Raw genomic sequence first — 20274 nt, forward strand, 5'->3', positions numbered from 1 at the left:
GGTGGTTATGATTTTCTGGGCTGCTCATGTGCAGTGGACAGAATATTAGAAACACCTCTGAATGCAATGCAGTCCAGTGCAGCATGTACGAAATCTTAACTATGACCTAAATGCTATGATGTGTCATTTAATTTACATCTCAATCGCAACATCAGGGGAAAACAGAACTGACCATTATAGGCTCATAAAAGTTGATTTTTTTTTTTTTTTTTTTTTTTCTCTTGTTAGGTTGTAGATGTCCCTAGAGTGGACTTGAAGAGTCTTGACTCAGTGGATTGCCTATTTTTTTTACGAGCATAAGAGGATAAATTCTACTGACTTTTCTTTTGCCCCATGAGACTTTTTTCCCCTATTAATAGCTTGATAAAAACATTAATTTTGCACAGACATTCATGATTAACAGAAGATGCATCCTAATACATCTCACTATTTTTGTAGTCCCACCAGGACATTGACATTTTTAGGTTTGAATGAAATACCAGGACAACTACCTGGATGGATTGTCATAATGGTAGAGAAGCATACAATCTGATGGCTTTGGTAACCGTTTCATTGAGTATTTGTCCAATACTTTTGCTTTATCACCAAAATACCTGCAAAATGAATGACATTTGTATTATAAAGGCTGTTAAGGAAATGTAAGCATGCTACGGTGTTAAGGTGAACCTGGTAATTATTACCTCCTTCACTTGTGCCGCAAGCAGGGTTGTACACTTTGTTCCTTCTCAAACACAAATCAGGAAGCCCAAAATAATATAAGTAATACACAGAACTTTGAATCAGGATGCATGCTGTCCTTTCTATTTGTAACGTTTACACAAGATAATACAAAATTAACGTAGCTCTAATTTCAAACAATTATACCACGCTTATCTTAAAAACTTTTTCTTGGAGGGACTCAGGCTTGTATGAGAAAGAATTATCTTGAGTTTCCATAATGCCACCAAATCCCTTTAAAAACTGTTTTCAGTCCTCTTTGAACTAATCAGCAGCTCAGTCTGTTTCTGAGGTAAAGTCAATTATGAGATCAAGTGTTGCAGGATGTAAACTCAGTAGCGGTGATCCTCTCTGTGAGAAAAGGAAATGAAAGTGGAAATAAAGTCTTGTGTTGTAGGATATAACAAAACAATCCTGATAATGATACCTTATGCCGCACACAGATTCACTCACAGGATGCTGTCAATTACTAAAGAGATTTGGTTTTGTTCTTTGTCTTCCTCCAGTGATGGTTTGATGTCTTCTTACTTGGCAAAAGAAGTCGTTTTGATCATTTTTCCAGGTGCTCAGTTAACTCTGAAACTGCAGGTGACTTTCAGGCTGTTACTGTATTTATGACTAGAGGAAGTGTAAATAGATGAACTGAACACCTGCATTCTCGTTATGCAAAAACGCTATGCAGGGGGGAAGAAGTGAAAATCTGTTCTGTGATCTTCTCTTGTTATTTCAAGCACAAATCAGCTTTGGGGACTTTCACCTGATAAAAAGGCCCAGGAGTGCAGATGTTCATTAGTTAATGACTGACATAGTTGAATTCAGGATAACTCATAATTAAAGTTTACCCACTGGTTCATGGTTAGCTTAGACTGAGGCCTGAGTGAGGTTTGGACAGGTTTTATTTTTCCAACAGGAAACCATGAGTCTGCAGCTGCTAACACACACACACAGCCCTTCACAAACACATACCTGCAGTGGCGAAACCGACCAACCCAAACCAAGATTTCCCCTGAAGCCCATGGAAAATCTGCTCCATGCAAATGTGTACATACAGAGTCAGCTATGGACAGCGTGTTAGTGACATGATGTGCTTGCAAAACATGGTCTTTGTTTTCCACATTAGGGAAAATAAGGTTTGGTGGTGTCAGTATGCAATTATACAGTATATAAATTACAAGATGCGATGGAAAACAAGATTAAAGAGACTACGAGCTTTGTTCTAACTGTCAAAACAACGCCTGATCATAAAACTTTAAGAAATATTAGGTTAAAAGGAAAAGATGACCTAAAAATTCGCTTCTTGAAAATTAATTTTTCTTTTGACACTGGTGAATAGAATCTGGCCGTGTATGATTTACAGTGGTGTGAAAAAGTGTTTGCCCCCTTCCTGATTTCCAATTTTTTTGCATGTCTGTCACACTTCAATGTTTCAGATCATCAAACAAATTTAATCAATTAATAAACAAATATTAGTCAAAGATAAACACTTTTTCACACAGGGCCATGTGGGTTTGGATTTTTTTTTCTCCCTTAATAATAAAAACCTTCATTTAAAAACTACATTTTGTGTTTACTTGTGTTATCTTTGACTAATATTTAAATTTGTTTGATGATCTGAAACATTTAAGTGTGACAGACATGCAAAAAAAAAAGAAATCAGGAAGGGGGCAAACACTTTTTCACACCACTGTATATAAACAAACCTCACAGTCACACACACACACACACACACACACACACACACACACACACACACTCTCTCGCTCTCTTCCATCCCGCCCTTTTCACTTGAATGGTATCTTAATGCATCACCTTCGACGACCCAACAGAAATGCTTCACTTTCTCAGAAAAGATATCGTTATCGCCGTCCCACCCAGGAGCTCTGCAAGGAGGTGTGTGTGTGTGTGGGGGGCCCACAATCTATCATTTTGTGGGTAAATTACAATCAGACTTCAGCAGCAAAGCCTCTGTGCTTGTAGGAAACAATGTGACGTGAACGCTAACATCCACAATGCTTCTTCATGTGGACGCTGCCCTGGAATTGTTCCAGGATGTATCAAAGAAATGACAACCGCACCATTGTAAAAGGTTTCCAGTAAAAAAATAAAAGGAAGTAGCAACTGCTCATCTTGATAACAATAGCATACTGGCATCCATGAAAGGGCTTATGAGGAAGTAAAGTAAAAAAAAATTTTTTTTTAAAAAAGGTGGGGGATATAGAAATATCATGCATACCTATTTGGATCCCCAAAACCTAACAACCCATTTCATTTAAACTTGTCCAAAACATTTGTGTACTGTGAGGACGTAAAAGGCAGATAACTGCAGATGATGCAATCCTCATTAGGGCATCTGCGGTCTCAGGCAGGGTTGAACTCTCTTTCTTTTTTTTTTAGGTGCTGCTGCAGTTGATCGATATGCTATCTGACTCTGAACAGGGCTAAGCTCATTCACGCAGGGCTCGGCTGTGACATCTCCTCGTTACGTAATTCTGCACATAGTTTCAGACAGAGGTGAACAGTGCGCCTTTAGATGTTTGTCCTTTTTTATTTTTAAGTCAGAATGAGTCAAGCTCACTTACATAGGTCACGTCATGGAGCTTTTTCTGTCTTTACCACTCTAATTTTCTAACTTAAATTTAAGAGTTTTGCTTCATGTTGATTTGTTTGGTGTATTCCAGCAATGATTATCAAGCTTGACTTTGCAAACTATCTTCAGTCCACATTAAAATGTTTCACTCTGATTGTATACTGTAAAATTAGACTCCAGCACATGTTCAATGAGAATAATTACACCTTGAATGGAGGGATTTCTTAACGCCATCTTGTACTTCCAAAAAACGTTGATACCCTGAAACAGACCTGTCCTCACATTTAAAGTCTGCCGTGCTGGCAGCTGGAAACAGCAAAAACAGTGACCCCAAGTGGTTGGCACGAAGAACAACACCTAGACAAGTAAAAAAATATTTATTGGACAAAAATGTTTGCCTCATGTTCTCAGAAGCAAGTGTGCTAATAACACCATAATACATAATAAATGACTCACAAACACACACATTGATTCACACACAGCAACACTCATTACCCGACATCCACACACATCTTCACATCTGCAAACGAGTTGGGAGTTGGGAGTTTTTCGTTTTCAGTGGCTGGGTCGGAAGGGGAACGGCATCCCCGTCATGAAGGGCTGAGCGGGGTACTGAGGGTGAGAGGAGGGGTGGGTGGCCAGGGGTGTGTGGGCTGTGTGGGGTGTGTGTGTCGGGTGTGTCGGGTGTGTAGGGTGCGAGGCGATAGGTGAGTGAGCTGCGTGTGGGCTGAAGGCCAGCGGAGGGGTGTGAATGTTGTTGTAGTACATCACTGGGCCCGACAACACCAGTTGGAGCAAACTGCAAATTCAAACACACAAAAACAGCAACAACAAAAAAAAGAGAGAAAAGAAGAAATGTTAAACTGGAGCAAAAAACATTGGCGTTATGTTTCGTCACATGTTGTACATCACAGCAAAAAGCTGAGGGGGACGTAAAACAAGAGGCTCCTATCAAAACTAGACTTAAAGTTAATTGGAGACTGTTTTGTCATTGAGGGACACAAAGCTCTGACTTCTATAAACATGATGATTTACTGTATGAAAGATGGATCAGTCAGAATTTGAAACGATGTTTGTATACAGTAGATTACTAGACTATAAAAGTATGTGTGCGAGGAACAAATCTGATTGTCGTACTTTCTGTCAGGGTGCTTGCTATAAATATGTTGATGGTTCTAAAACTGATCCATTTGTGTTGTCAGCGCTCCTGAGCCGCAAGAGGATGAAAAGACCCTCATTTTCAAAAGACAAAGTAGACTAAAATAACTTCTTATCTCTTCATTAGAAATTACACGGATTTGTCTTAAACTTTACAGGAATTTAAACTGTATTTTTTTTTTTGTTAAAGTTACAAAGTTGTAAAGTATTGTTTAAATAAAATGGCTATATTTTTTAGGCTTCATTCGGTGGGGAAGTTTCAGACTTCAGCTCAGCACCACGCGCTGTCTTTAACCGGTACAAGGAGTGTACAACTGTACAGCGTAGAATGAGCCACAGTGGGGTTTGCTGTTCAAATGAGGCTATTGATTATTAGATGGTAAATTTATGTCATTTTACAAATGAAATCCTAAAGTGCAGTGTACAATTCTGGATTAAAAAAAAAAGGAAGAAAAAAAAAAGAAATTCCAGTGATGATGTTCTCAAGGCGATGCACTTATTGGTTCTTACTTGTTGTGAGGGAGACGGGAACAGATGGCTCTCAGGTCCTCTGTTAAGACAATACCATGTGTTATAAGCACTCAAACACCACAGTGCAATAAGACAATTTATAACCAATTAATACTTCTATTATTCACTTAGAGCTGAAATCTGTAGCTGATCACACGTTGTTTCCCTCAACAGGTGTACAGCAAAGAAGGAGGAGTGGTTGGAAAAGGTTTTTGTAGAAGCCTGAAGTTCATTTGAGTTCCAGTCCCTATACAAATTAGCTAAGAAGCTGTCACACTACTTGATCTGGTACTTGCATAGTTGATGCAAAAATGTGGGCCCCTCTGGACTAATGACATTTTGCTGTTTTATGAGGTGACAATATGTTATCTACAGGTATTTAAAATATCTAAAAAAAAAAAAAATGCACCTGTCTTCAAATGTCAATACAGTGATAGTTTTTACTTCTTAAAGTTAATTTTTTATTTTTTTATTTTTTTTTAACTAATTGTAGTTTGTGTAAAAGACTAAGCACCCACGTACTTGTACCTACAACTGTAGGTTCTGTTTTTGAGGGTAAAAGGGAGCTTTGTACATTATTATTATTTTGTTGTCTTTCGTAGACATCACAGTGCAGACTAACTAATTTTAAGCCTTAAAACATAACTACTGTTCCCTTTGACGCAAGTAGATATCTAATGCCTCTCCTCTACCCATTTTTCTTGCCTCTACTTTTGTAACACTTGTATTTCCCCATCATCCATCTCCACACTCTTACCTCTGGAGCAGAGCAGGGCTCCGCTGGCCATGGCCACCTGCAGGGCCTGCGCCAGCCGGTCAAGGGCCAGCTGGGACAATGCGTGCGTGTCTGTTAATGACTTGTGTGTGTGTTTGTCGGCCTGGTCCAATAGGCGGGAAAGGTCAGAGGTCAGCGCAGCCAAAGAGTCCATTTGAAGCAGCGCCAGGAGACCGTAAAGCCCCTTCTCATTGAGTATGGTGGGCAAAAGCATGAAGACCTAAACGAGGCAGAAGATGGACGATGATTTGGGAAAACAGTTTGATAACCTTACCTGTGCATGATGTAGGGATTTTGTGCACTGTGTGTATATATATATCATAACTTGTATAAGACAATAATGTATCTAAACACACACCTGTAGGACACTTAAATGCAGTGCAGAGAAGAGAGGCCCCGCCTCCGGCTCACTCTCGGGGCTTCCATTGGTCAGCGCCGGCTTCTTGTCTCCCCTGTAGGCCAGCGGTGCTTTGATGCACCAGCGAACCAACCCTCCTAACGGCGTGACATCGAGTGAGCTCATTGGTTGGCTGCTAGAGATGGGGGTGTTCAGGAAGGTGATCAGGACTAGGCGAGGGTCATCTTGGATCCACGACACGATCATCTGGAGGAGTTCTAGCGGAGGCGTGAGCTCCTCTGAAAACACACGCACATAAAATGACACGTCACATTCCCAAAGCCAAAAATAAAACCTTTTATCTAAAAAGGTCACGTCTCGTTTCATGGAGGTTTTTGAAATGTTTTTTTTTTTTTTACTTCCGCGTCATCCTGAAGTACCTGAGGTGAGGTCATAGAGGGTGGTGACAGCAGTGATAAACTGGCAGCAGAAACGTGGACTCGCGCTGTGGATGTTCTGCAGGGTCGACACAGAGCCCGGTACCAGACTGCAGTAATCATCTACCAACACCTGAGCCAGGCGTACGCAGTACACACGATGGGTTCTCTGCACATCACAAACACACGCAGAGGCTTATTACCAGCACATCACTCACTCACAGATCCACAGAAACACTCAGGAGTCCAAATGTCAACACAAACTGGACACGCGTCTTCACACACACATTTAAAAGGACATTTAAATACGCGTGTTTGATTCCTCACCTGTGACCACGTGGCGGCACACTCCAAGATGGGAACCCTGCCCACGGCGATTGCCATGGAGACCAGCTTGCCCAGCAATGACATGCGACTTTCGTCCGCCTGGTTGCCTTGGAGATTAAAGAGGGCAGAGAACATGAGCTGGCGGACGGTGTCACGACTCTGCTCCTGAAAACAGCTGCACATGATCTCCAGCAGCTGGAGCTCCTGCAGGGCACTCATCCTCTGAAAGAAAAAAACAAACAAACACAAGACACGTGTTACTGGCTGTCCACGTGTGTGTGTGTATTAATTTAGTTGAATCATGCCCAAGCATGTTGGGGTCACGTCTGACCCTGGCTGGCGCGTTTCTGTCCTTGGGTGCATGCAGAATGAACTCCTCCACCAGCTCCAGGGTCTTCGAGTCGACCTGAGGAGGCTGCCGGCCGGACTGCACCATGTTAGAAATGTAAATGTCCAGGTGGTACAGCAGCTCCTTAGCTGCACTCAGGACATCCCGCGGCAGCAGCGACTGACGGATGTCGCCCATCACAACCTGGAAGAGACACAGAGCAAGACAATCTTTCGTCTTCAGTTCAAACAAAGTGCATTATTGACAAGTCCGGAGTGACGCGGGGAGAGAAGGTGCTGAAATCGGTGTAATTAATAAGTTTGCAACCGTCACGTTTTGCACCCGGGGGTTATACATGATGTCGCGAAGACAAGCAAGCTAAATACGACGGAGCTGTGCCACAACGATGCACTCGTTCTTGCTTTAGTTCTTGCTTGTTTATGCACCAAACAGGCTCCACATCCACATCAGGTCCGTCGGTCTCCTCCATCCTGCAGCCACGCTGCAGCTAGTAGCAGCCAAGGTTAGCCGAAGCGGCTGTTTACGGTCCCGTGATGAAGCTCATCAGCGTCAGTTATCTTTGGGGGCATTTTAGAAAACACGTGTAAAGCTCTTACCTCTGTAAAAAAAAAAAAGAAAAAAAAGAAGGAGCTGTTAATTCACCTAATAAATGACCCGAAGACGAGACTAGCGAAACGTCTCACGACGACGGCGGAGCTGCTTCCTGTCGCTACGGTGGCCTGCGTGGGATCAAAACCGCTGCTTCTGCAGGTCCGCGTGAAATTTGATCAACAACTGTCAGTCATCGCAAGTATTCATGCACGAGCCACATCAACATTAAATTATTTTACATTTTACATTTATCTTTTATTTCCTATATAAGCAGAACATTTAGCATTATTTAGCCTACAACAATCAACAAAACGACCCGCAGCTGTGTTCAACCAAGATCTATTTTTATTTTCATATTTTTTTGGGGGATCATTGGTGACAAAGGAGGCTGTGAGGGTTTCTTTAAAGAATGATGACCAATGATCCCCCCAAAAATATAAAAAATATAGAAATAAAATAGAACTTGGTTGAACACAGCTGCGGGTCATTTTGACAGGAGGGTTAAAATTAAAGAAGATTAAAAAAACAACAACAACGAGTTGTTTGTTTATTTATGTTAGACTAAGTTTGTCAACATTATTTTTTTTAAGTTACATTTTTATTATTTTTCTGTCATGCAGAATTGCATATTTTCTTGGATCCATACATTTACGTTGCAGCTTTTGATGCAATACCCGTTTAGGCTTCTTCAGAGTTAATGGTCGGAGTAAATAAACCCTCCGTGAACTGGGGAGACGCATGTTTGGGTGTAGGGATGCTGGATATGTTCGTTGTGTCATGTTAAATAAGGGCTGACTCGCTACAAGAAACCTGACTTTAAAAATAGTGGGGTGATTGCGGACCAAAATATTTCCTACACAGCATATCATTCTCATATTGTTGAGAATCTCTATATACTTTTGTTTTCTATTTAGTGAAACCCACTAAATATACAGGAATACAAACACATCCAGGCAAACTGTTGTTATCAGGCTGTGCAGAAACTCGGCTATAAAACATATTGAAAAACACTTCTATGTAGCGTAATCCTTTATAATCTACACAGGGGCGCGCTCGCCAGGCACAGGACCGCCTGATGGGGAAAAACAGCGGTGCACACTCTGCTGCGCGCTCCCGGCAGCACTTCGGTCTTGCACTTTTCCCCGTCCCGTCGAGAGATCCCAAGCAGCCCGCGGGATGACCATCAACACCCTGGATAAAGGAGGGTGGCACCGGGAACAAATTACATGCTTTCGAAAGGTAGGGTCGTACGACTCTGTGTTCTCTGATTTTCTTTTTATTATGTGACATTTTATACTGTAAGCCTGGGTGCAAATACAACGCAATCCTTCATAAGTCCGAGAACATATCTGAACGAGCTCCAAAATGACAACAAATGAGTGTAAAACAGGGTAGAACATATGATATGATCATTGTTATTCTTTATTTTTGACTTATTTATGTGCGTGTTGACTGAAGTCTTCTGTATTGTGTGTATCTGAATGTTCACGTGTGTGTGTGTGTGTGTGTGTGTGTGTATGTGTGTGTTTCCCTGGCAGATGGAGAAAATGATTGTGGCCATGCAGGACCCTGACATGGGCATGAAGATGAGAAACCAAAGGCTCCTCATCACTGTCATCCCACACGCCATGACAGGTGTGTGTATTCTTATATTTATATTATATATTTATATGTATGTGTGCGTGTGTGTCCCTTTATGTCAGTGTTCATTTAAATCTATGTGCATGTGTGAACTGGCACATTGCAGCTTGCTTTTGTCCCAGTGGTCATACATAATGCAGCAGTAAATTTTGGAGAATACTGTGTGCTTTGCAGAGTGGTTGGAGGAACTAACCCCCCCCTGCTCTCCCCCCCATATTTATTTCTGTCTCTTTCTATTGTTTTGTAGGTCATGATATAATTACCTGGCTGATCCAGAAATACTGTATCTGTGAGGAGGGTGAGTACATGTCTTGATACAGTGTACTGTACATTGTGTGTGTGAGATAAAGGACTTTGAAGGACCTGCTGTAATTTTCGGTCTCAGTGTGCCTGGCTTGTTGTGGTGTTGCTAGTGTGTTGCCAGGATATGGTGTTTTCTCTCCAGCTGACGTAGTAGTGATTTATGTGTGTATTGGGGGAGGTTGCTATTACCTGTAAACAGGAATGGGGTGAGCCCCAGTGGGTCCAAGTTTGATTAACTCACCTGATGATCTGGGTTTGATTAGTGTCCCTGTGGAGGTCTGCGCCTTGGGGATTTTGAACCAAATTAGGAGTTGGAAAAAAATAGCCTGCTGGTCCCTTTTGCCTCAGAGTAGACTAAAGGAGAAAGTGGAGTCAGTCAGCAAAGGGGGGGGGGAGAGAGAGAGAGAGAGAGAGAGAGAGAGAGAGAGAGAGAGAGAGAGAGCGAGAGAGAGAGAGAGAAGAGTTGATTAAATTGCACTGCACAGCTTTTTTTGGTAGCTGTCAGTTATAAAAGTAGGGCTCTTTAACAAATGAGGAGACTGAAGACTGATGAGGCATTTCATCACTGGAACAAAGCCTTGATTTGAGAGATTGCTGACGGTGTGCATGTGTTTGATCAAAAACCAAATGTGCATGACAAACAGGGCCAACAGCATTTTGCCAATTATGATCATTTGTTTTTTCCACAATTAGTTAGTTCAGTTGAAAGCTTCAGTGCCGATGACGTCAGCATGCCTCTCGTGCGTCATCAAACGTGATTTAGAGATGATAAAAATCTTTGTTAATTCTTAAAGCGATAGTGAGGAACTTTTACATATAAATGAACGAGTTTTTGGACTAAAAATGAAACGAGTTCACACAGTACCAATTAAGCCTATCACCATCAGATAAATCTGTCTTGTGTCAGCTGTATAAATGTTTACTGCTCTGTAGGAAGAGCAATGCACACCAGACACTTCCACCGGCCGAGTTAGCCAACTTCCAGTTCGGTGCCTTAATATGACTTGTGATGTGCGATATAAAAAAAATAAAAAATGTAATTACTGTTACAAACAAAATGTTATGTGAGCACCATTAAAAAGTTATGATTTTTCTACTCTGAAGAAGACTAATCTAAAACACAATCCAGTGATAAGTTTGGGACTTCTTCTGTGGTGTTTAACAGAGGCTCTGCACCTCGGTGACATGCTGGTGAGATACGGATATATTTATCCTCTCAAAGAGCCAAGATCCCTCGTTTTACGGCCTGATGAGTCGCCCTACCGCTTCCAGGTCAGACAATCATCCCTCCCACAGTGTGTTTCATTCTACCTCCATCTATCTTTGACTAAACTGTCACTTTCTCTCCATCAGTGTCTGTCTCGCTTTTTTCACTCTCACTCCATTAGCCCACTTTATAATCCCTCATCCATCTGCCACTCTCTGCTGCCACTTTTTCATCACCTGCTTCAACATCAGTCTCAAACCAAAAATATATATATATATTTATATCACTTGTTTTTCTCAGACCCCTTACTTCTGGACTAGCACGCGGTGGCCTGCCTCAGAGCTGGACTATGGTAAGAAAAGAGAAGAGGGTAGGAAGGGGTTGGACAAGGCGTGAGGAGGGTGGGCACAGATGCAATACCTCTTTATATATTTGATTGTGAGGTAAAACAACCATTTTCCACTTGTTATACTGCATATATTGTATAAACCAAACATACTACTCTATTTAAGAATGTTTTAAAAGAGTCATGCTAAGCACTTACAGGTACCTTAAGTGAAACAGATGATCTTAACCTCTGTTTTCACATCTTTCTTTGCTGTTGTTTTCCTCCCATCAGCAATCTATTTGGCTAAAAAGAACATAAGAAAGCAAGGAGAACTGATGGAATATGAAAAGGTGAGGAAAGAGTGTGTGTATAAGTGTCTAAGAGGCAGAGACTGTGTGTGTGTGTGTGTGTGTGTGTGTGTGTGTGTGTGTGTGTGATATGAATTATACAGTAGCAAGATTGGGGCAAGAGGCCCAAGTCCTATTTGCCCTTCCTTCCTTCCTTTTTCTCCTCTTTGTTTTTTTTTAATTTTTTTTAATTTTTTTTTTTTTAGGAGAGGTACAGTGTGTTGCACAAGAGGATCAACCACACATGGGACTTTGTGGTGATGCAAGCCAGAGAGCAACTCAGGTACATTCACACATGCACCAACACACAATTACACACGTACACAAACTAACTCTGATTTATGTTCAGAGCGTCCAAACAGAGGCGGAAGGCTGATCGCATTGTTCTAGAATGTCAGGAGCAGTCGTACTGGCTCATCAACAGACCCCCGGTAGGTCCACTGCTACTGCGCTATACTATACTTATTGTACTATACTATATACTGTACTGCACTATACTGTACTGTACTGTACTATACTATATTATACTGTACCATACTAAATACTGTACTGCACTATACTGTACTGAATTATACGATATAATACTGTAGTGTTCTATACTATATATACACACTATACTGCACTGTACTATACCGCAATATTTACTGTACTCCACTATATAGTGTACACTATACTATACTGGACTATGTTATACTCTACTGAACTATATATTGTACACTATACTATATACACTGTACTGAACTACGCTATACTCTACTGGACTATATATTGTACACTATACTATATACACTGTACTGAACTACGCTATACTCTACTGGACTATATATTGTACACTATACTATATACACTGTACTGCACTATACTATATTATATTGTACAGGACTTTGCTAGACTCTTCTGCACTATATACGGTACACTATACTATACTGCACGACACACTATACTACACTACATTTACTGCTCTGTATATTGTACACTATAATACACTGCAACGTATACTATACTGCACTATATAATATACCCGATACTATACTGTTATATGCTGCATCATAATGCACTATACTGAACTGCACAATACTTCACTATACTGTACCATACACTACAATATACTTTTGTACTGCACTTTATACCAGACTTTATTGCATTATCCTGCAATATCTACACAATGCTATACTATAGTATGCTATACTGTACCATACTGCATTTTATATACACTCCACAATGTAATTTGATCCATCCATAGCCATATAATACTATACTGCTATTTAAAGGCTATATCACAGCATATAAAACAGTCTGAGGTCCCACTAATGTTCATCCACAGTCCCTTCTGCCTCCTGCATGAAATATTCAACTTATCCGGTAAAAGCCTCAGCTGGCAAACGGAGAAACAGAGAGAGGAGGAAGAGAAACTGGGAGAGAGGGAGGGAGCGAGGAGGAGGAGGAGAAACTGTGAGAGAGCGAGAGAGAGAGGAGGAGGAGGATAAACTGGGAGAGAGGGATGGAGAGAGGAGGAGGAGGATAAACTGTGAGAGAGGGAGGGAGAGGGGAGGAGGAGAAATTGGGAGAGAGAGAGGGAGAGGGGAGGAGGAGGAGAAACTGGGAGAGAGGGAGAGAGAGGGGAGGAGGAGAAACTGGGAGAGAGAGGGAGAGAGGAGGAGGAGGAGAAACTGGGAGGGAGGGAGAGGGGAGGAGGAGGAGAAACTGGGAGAGAGAGAGGGAGAGAGGAGGAGGAGGTGGAGGAGAAGCTGGGAGAGAATGAAAAACCTTCTACTCCACATCCTTTATGTGTTACCTGAACAACGAGACAAACAGACGGAGAGAAAAGATCGAAGGGGAAGCAAAAAGTGGGGAGTAGTAGGGAAAGGGATGATGGGAAGTGTAGAGAGGGCGAAGCAGAAGACGGGGGTTTGGAGCAGGTACTCCATCTTGTCTTGACCTTATGAATTAGGTATGAGTGCTTGGAGAAAAAGAAAGAAACCGAGAAATATAAGTCAGAGCTAGTGGAACGGAAAGCTGGAGGAGGGATAAGTGCTCACACACATTTTCTTATTGTGTATTTTTTTTTTTTTTTTTTTATTTCAGCCTGGGGTGCATAATGTGTTGGACGTCGGTCTCGAGCGACCGAATAGCTTCAGCTCACGAGTTACGCTGGTCAGTGACTTCACAATTCTTCAGCTCCTTTTTTATGTTACCTCTCTGACCTGATGTGATAACACATCTATATACTCTCTGTCTCTGCTCTCCATATTTTATTGTTTTCCCTCTTTCTTGCTACTGGGATTTTTGAAAGTAAGTGTACAAGTGAGCTGAACAATGACATTATAATATTTTTAAAATTATACATTGAGGTTAAAAAAAAATTATTAAGGTCCACATGGAAATTATGTCTGATTGAACAAATCTCAATTAGCAGCAGTTCACAAAAATATCCAACTGCAATGATAAATATATTATTCTAAGACCAGTATACAGTACATTCCTCATCAGACTATGTCATATATTAATATTTAAAGCCATTGTGTGTGTTTGAACACAGGGAAGCAGTCTTCAACTATTGATAGGGCTGTATAAAATGAACATGAGATATACACACTGTATATAAATGTACAATGCAGTCAGTGTGTGACCTCATGTGATGACACTGTGTTCCTCTTTACAGAACTAGAACAGTGACTACTACAAAAGAGAGGTAAATATCATCATTTAGGTGCAATCACTTTAAGTGCATTAAGTGTATATATTACAGTGTGTACACTTGTATGTGGGACTTCTGCCTTTGTTGACAGATTGACACGAGTAGAAGGGCCCTTGGAAGGAACCGTGTGAAGTCATCTATCTGCCTGGAAGGGTATGTGTCTGTTTGATGACACGCACACTGACGTGCACACACAGACGTGCACACACAGACACACAGCTTAGTGCTCCCACTATAGGAGCCACTAATGGATGCTTCCTGAGGCAAGTTGGAATTAGTGGCCATTAACTCTTATGATCTGCAGCTCTAATACAATAATACTGTGTGTGTGTGTGTGTGTGTGTGTGTGTGTGTGTGTGTGTGTGTGTGTGTGTGTGTGCACGTGCGTGTGCAGGTTTCTGAAATACAGCGAGCAGTACCAGAACCACGATCCCATTATGCAGGGCTGCCTTCCCAGTAACCCCTGGATCTCTGATGACACTGCACACTGGACGATGAACTCAGAAATGTGAGACAATAGAAACATACAAACTCAACAGTCAACTATAGCAGTTCACACACTCAAAAAAAAACCTTATTTAGCTTTTGTTGCATCTCACTTTGTTTAAATTTTACAGTTGTGTCTGGATGTACCTCTGAGTGTCTTTTTTTTCATGTGTTCTTTGTGCGTTTCGTTGAGCAGGGTGCCCACACCAACACGTCTTCGAGTTGAGTGTTGGAGCTTCAGCTTCATGGAGCTTCTCAAGGACGACATGGGCAAGAGGGAGTTCATGACCTACCTGGAGAAAGAGTTTAGTGGTGAGGAAGAGTAATGAAAATGTTGGACTGTAATGAAATAGTTTCCCACAGTGTGTGAGTGATTTACAATACCAAAAAAAAAAATCAATTTAAATGTTATTCATATGATTCTCATTTTTAGTCAGAATTTCATTATCTTCCCTCATGACATTTTCCAATCCTAAGAGAGAGAGATGGGAAAGACAAGACAAAAGAAGAAGAATTTCATGACATGGTTAACTGAGAAGATTGCAACGAGTAGATAAGAAAAAATAGAGAGGAGTGAGGAAAGTCCATGACAGATTTAAGAGATACAGCAGAGGAAGGCAGAGAACAAAAAGGTAGGAGAGGGGTTTCCTCATCTGTGCAGGCGTACCGATGAGATATTGCCAGGAGCCAAAGTTTTCCACAGAGGCCATCCACGCTATAAAAAGTCTCCCAATGCGTGTCATTTGTGTGCGTGCGCGCGTGTGTGTGTGTGTGCGCGTGTGTGTGTGTGTGTTCTCAGCGGAGAACCTGTGTTTCTGGCAGGCATGTGAGGACATCAGACACGGAGAAAGTTCCAAGATTGTAGAAAAAGTGGAGGAGATCTACAAGTAAGTGCACAAACGAGCCGAACAAGTCGCTCGTATATGACTTCATCCGATGACGATGCTCTCACTCCTTTGTGTGTCTCCAGGAACTTCCTGGCTCCTGGAGCCGCCCGCTGGGTCAACATCGACAGCAAAACAATGGATAAAACTTTACACGGGATCAAACACCCACATCGCTTTGTCATGGATGATGCGCAGATGCACATCTACTTCCTCATGAAGAAGGTCTGACCCCTGACTCATTCATTGCAGTTTAATGGCACTCAATTAAACTTGAATATTGATTCCACATCAATCTTATGCTTCGTCACAGACTAAATCTGACATTATCCCCCCCCCCCCATATTTGTGTGTTATGTCAGGATCATTGTTTTTTGTGACTGTGTTCTTGGTGTTTACTCTCATCATCCCTCTTGTGTTGTTGATGTTTGTGATGAATCCTTAATTACATCAAATAAATGTAAATCACTATCTAACTAAAACTAGTAAAGGGCACTGATCCTAAAGATTGCCAGTTCAATCCCGAGGTCCTTCTATCCACATGCTTGGGCAAGACACTGAACCCCAAGGTGCTCCTGTTTCCAGGCGAGCGCCTTGCGTCGCACCATTCCTGTGTGAATGGGAGGGAAATTGTAAAACCGCTCTGGTGAAAAAGCACTTTACATGTGCAGGCCATTTACCTTTTATATGGCTCGAAAAGGCAACTTAATTAAGTTTAAGTTGAGTGGTTCCACTCACAGCTTCGGGCTCAGTAACACATGGAGCATCTAATGGAAATTTGTAAGGTGCTCTTATGGAAATCCTTTGGACAAACATAATTACAAAGACATACTTTTTGTCATCTTCAGGGGCTCGTGCAAGTTTTTCTTTTCCTTTCTATGAACTAAACTCTCACATGCGTGTGTGTGTGTGTGTGTGTGTGTGTGTGTGTGTGTGTATTTAGGACTCTTACCCAAGGTATCTGAAATCTGACCTGTACAAAAACATGCTGGCTAAAGCTATCGTCCCCCAGGAAACGAAGAAAAGGTGACATTTTATATTAGCTACCCTGTCATTGCCATGTATTTATTCGGCACATCCCTCTTTACCGTTTCTTCTTCTTCCTCTCTTTCCTCTCAGTGTGTTCCCCTTCATGAGACGCCAGCGGCATGCTAGCCCCTCCCCTGCTCAGGCTGTCACCCAGGCAACGGAGGAAGACGGGCTTGCCAAGGGGGCGGGGCAAGCAGGTACCAACTCTGTAGCTGGGGCCCAGGCCTGATGGCGGGCCCAGGCCTGATGGCGGGCCCAAAAAAAACAAAAACGTGTCAGACTCAGAAATCACTTCATTGTCTCGGTCGGTCACCACAGCAACCATCTGAGGATTTCTCTTCTGCTTTTTTTGTTTTCTTGTCAAGTCAAACCAGAGCTTTACTTTCACCGCTGCTATATTAAGAGTTAGGATTTCAGCTTCCTGTTGGAGAGCAGGTGTCAGTTACTGCATACCTCAGCAGCATCACATCTGAGGAGAGGAAAGAGCTTTTTAGTGCAGCCTTTATTCATCCAGCATCCCATCTCAGCCCAAAAAGTGTGTGGAATTATTTAATTATTATCCCTTATGTCAAATGTTCCTTTCCCCCTCGAAACCATCAGATACCTTTAACATAGAAGATTCTGTTTCTTACTAGCAGGTTTAGGTAAAGGGGTAGTTCATGGAGAGTAGAGGTGTGTGTAGTCAGAAGTCTGCCTCAGCATGTCTGTGATTCTCGTACAGTTTTGCATGTCTGGTTCATTCCACGCTGAAGCATCATGCTGTATATGTTGTTGCTGTTTGGCTCAAGCACGTTTCCATCCCAATAAAATGTCACAACAGCAGTCGGTGTTGTACTGTGCCCTCAGCTCTGCTTGCTGTGAACATCGGTGAGTGGGTGTGGATCTGTGATGCAGCTTTCGATCTACTTTCCTTTGACTTTCTCTCTTCTCTATCTTCTCTGTCTTTCATACGTACATCTATTTGTTCGTAGGCGTTACTGTTCATTTCAAACTTATTACATGGTTTGTGTTAGGATTTATTAAATCCCATATGTGAAGACTAACTCAAAAAGTACAAAGGAATTTAAGCATCCAACAAATAAGAAGCTTATCAAATACAATTTATACTGAAAAAAAAAAAATTAAACTTGTGTGCCTACCCATGATGCCGTAATTCAACCATGACAAAGTTACTTCCACAAGATGCTATAATGAAAATTGTTTACAAAAAATATCAGCTCTGGTCTGTTTATGATGAAGCCATTTGTCTATGCATGCAGTTTTTTTTAATGTTTTTTTTTTTTTTTATCCCTTCTGATCTCTGTTTGGACAAAAGTTCTCCTTTCCTATTACTTCTTGATCTAATTTTAAATCTTTTGTGTAAACTACCTCCCTTCTGTCCATCATCGGTCCTGAGAGCTGCAGTTTCTTCTCCAGGTATGGCTCCCTCTACTGGCTGCGTGTGGTCAAAGTAACACAAGCGTTTGTACTCCTGGAAAAAATCACAATTTGGGACTCTTTATCACAGTTTATGGTCTGAGAGTGAACCTGAGATTTGAGCACATCAGTACAGCACATAAACGCAAGGGCCACACTAATAATAATCACTAAGATTAAAGGAGCACGCCACCAATTTAACACACAAATGTTGGTGTACTTGTTAAGAAAAGCACTACTTCACCTGTGAAAACAGTTGTATTGTCTTCTGTGCATCTGAATGAAACCTGCTGAATTAACCTACAGGAAAAAAAGACAATGAGGACGCTATCGGGTTTAGTGAGTTATAAGTTTACACATTACGGGAATAGTAAAATCCAGTGTTTTTGACTCGTACAAGACTCTAAAAGTCTGAAAAGAATGTTAATAATTCCTTTTCGAGTCTGCTTAAAATGTCTCCTACTTTATGAAACATTGATACATCCGTTAAAACAAAACAACAGTCAGGATTTAAATGCCTTACACTTGTTTTAGTCAACTCACATGCCAACCACACCAAAGCAGTTAAGCCTGATGTTGTGGGATCTGGAAGCTTTGTGGGACCATCAAATTGACTAATGGGAGGTAAGATATATATATATATATATATGGGAGCAGGACAGGCAAATACACTCTCACACACACTCAGAGGGATATTTCAACACAAGCACTTTCTACATTTCTGAGGATTACGATAATCTGCTTCCGTCGGTTCCCCATCTGCTCTCCGGTGTGTAAGTATGAGTTTGTGTGTTAGGGAAGAAAAAGTACTTTCACATTACAAGCAATAAAAAACATGAAAGGTTTCTCCTTATACAACAGATTTATTTTTGGTGGGCTAAATTCTGTTTTTAAACAGCAAACAAAATCACGTTTTACGTGGAACATTGCATTTTTTCATCCTTACACAAAGTGAGACCAACACCAACATGTTGCAGTTGTACTTAATTGTGAGAACAAAAATAAAGTGATGCACAGTCATACACGAGAGAAAAACAATATTTCAACAACGAAAGGAAGGCTTTGAAAGTAAGACACTTTCAATTTCAATAAAATCACAATGAAAAATCCTCACCATGTGGGACAACACATAAACTACACTACGTGTCTTTAAACAAAATAAAGTGTTCAGTGGCTTCACTGGTGCTGCAGACAAAACACACACATTCACATACGTGACATACAGTGCACTCTCTCGCACACAAAAAGATAGATTAGAGGAGGCACTGGACAGAAATGTGAAAATACATTCACTTAGTGCAGATTCAGACACATACTCACTCTGTACATTAAACTGTGGAATCAGCTTCTTGATCATAAAAGTGCTTCAGAATGAATGTCGGTGAAAAGTAAGGTTGGTAAGGTGTTGGAGTGAGAAAACAAACATGAAGGTGAGTTCAAAACAGAATAGAGGTAAGTCGGAATCAGAGACTACGACACTTATATTTCCCCACCTGGTCACATCCACACTGGACTAAAAGCCCCTGAATTCCTGTTTAATGGTGGCCAAGACAGTGTGTTGCACACAAACATAGGAGAACGTTAAAGGGGAATTCCACCAGTTCCACCATCAATTACAGATCTTTGAGAGAATGACCACATACGTGAAAAAGTGCTGTGAAAAGTCTTTTGTGGCTGCAAAACATGGTTAACTACCTCAAGTGACATCACTTGAGTCAGCATCAGATGGGTTTAAAAAAAATAAATAAATAAAACTTGGTGGGTGCGTGGAGTAATAAAGAGTTGACTTTACCAGACTGCTAAAGTCTGCTCTTCATCATCACTTGTAAAACACACCTAAATCTCTGACCAAACAGCCGATGTTGCATCGTGGGTAATGTAGGCGACAGGATAAAGAATGTGTGAATAAAAAAATGTCATCTGTGGTTCGACTAAGAACTGTTCATTGTGAGTCCAACAATGTCACTAAAGTGCAATGCTGAAATCACAGAGGGACTCTTTAAAAGGCTGCAAATGCTGAGTGAAGGCAGGATAAATGTGATAATCACTCCTTAGCAAAGGAGCAATTTACCAGTTTTAAAGGTCCCATATTGTATAAATTTAAATTTGTAGTTCTGTTTGGATTATAAAGCAGGTTTAGTTGCTAT

General features: G+C 41.2%; 2 protein-coding genes across 3 annotated transcripts; one reads left to right on the forward strand and one right to left on the reverse strand.

The window, feature by feature from the left end:
- Positions 1–3666: 3666 nt before the first annotated feature.
- On the reverse strand, positions 3667–7912 carry ints15 (integrator complex subunit 15). Of its 2 annotated transcripts, none has more exons than XM_069164396.1 (8): positions 7840–7912; positions 7180–7380; positions 6849–7070; positions 6525–6690; positions 6106–6383; positions 5730–5967; positions 4973–5012; positions 3667–4103 (listed from the first exon to the last, which is right to left on the reverse strand). In XM_069164396.1, the coding sequence occupies exons 2-8, from the start codon at positions 7372–7374 to the stop codon at positions 3860–3862; spliced, it is 1383 nt and encodes a 460-aa protein (XP_069020497.1). In that variant the 5' UTR covers positions 7375–7380; positions 7840–7912; the 3' UTR covers positions 3667–3859. The 2 variants fall into 2 exon arrangements, with proteins under 2 accessions (XP_069020497.1, XP_069020498.1); XM_069164397.1 differs by having other exon boundaries at positions 7794–7879.
- Positions 7863–18979, forward strand: rgs11 (regulator of G protein signaling 11). Its single transcript, XM_069164395.1, has 18 exons — positions 7863–7947; positions 8834–9027; positions 9327–9423; positions 9677–9727; positions 10898–11004; positions 11240–11291; positions 11559–11617; positions 11821–11897; positions 11964–12045; positions 13700–13768; positions 14283–14306; positions 14404–14465; positions 14707–14820; positions 14995–15110; positions 15598–15685; positions 15769–15907; positions 16626–16708; positions 16802–18979. The coding sequence occupies exons 2-18, from the start codon at positions 8965–8967 to the stop codon at positions 16938–16940; spliced, it is 1422 nt and encodes a 473-aa protein (XP_069020496.1). The 5' UTR covers positions 7863–7947; positions 8834–8964; the 3' UTR covers positions 16941–18979.
- The last annotated feature ends 1295 nt before the right edge of the window (positions 18980–20274 follow it).

The sequence above is a fragment of the Embiotoca jacksoni genome, unplaced genomic scaffold (genome assembly GCF_022577435.1).
Source record: "Embiotoca jacksoni isolate LCO1_2020_lvr unplaced genomic scaffold, fEmbJac1.0.p SCAF_31, whole genome shotgun sequence".
Taxonomy (NCBI): Eukaryota; Metazoa; Chordata; class Actinopteri; family Embiotocidae; genus Embiotoca; species Embiotoca jacksoni.

Excerpts from the sequence above, each read along its gene's own strand:
- ints15 (XM_069164396.1), bottom strand. The coding sequence starts at position 7,374 with ATGGGCGACATCCGTCAGTCGCTGCTGCCGCGGGATGTCCTGAGTGCA. Across the intron at positions 6,691-6,848 it reads GTGCCGCCACGTGGTCACAG|AGAACCCATCGTGTGTACTG; the intron begins GTGAGGAATCAA and ends TGTGATGTGCAG. Across the intron at positions 5,968-6,105 it reads TGCATTTAAGTGTCCTACAG|GTCTTCATGCTTTTGCCCAC; the intron begins GTGTGTGTTTAG and ends TGCCTCGTTTAG.
- rgs11 (XM_069164395.1), top strand. The coding sequence starts at position 8,965 with ATGACCATCAACACCCTGGATAAAGGAGGGTGGCACCGGGAACAAATT. Across the intron at positions 11,898-11,963 it reads CAAGCCAGAGAGCAACTCAG|AGCGTCCAAACAGAGGCGGA; the intron begins GTACATTCACAC and ends ATTTATGTTCAG. Across the intron at positions 14,466-14,706 it reads TCATCTATCTGCCTGGAAGG|GTTTCTGAAATACAGCGAGC; the intron begins GTATGTGTCTGT and ends GTGCGTGTGCAG.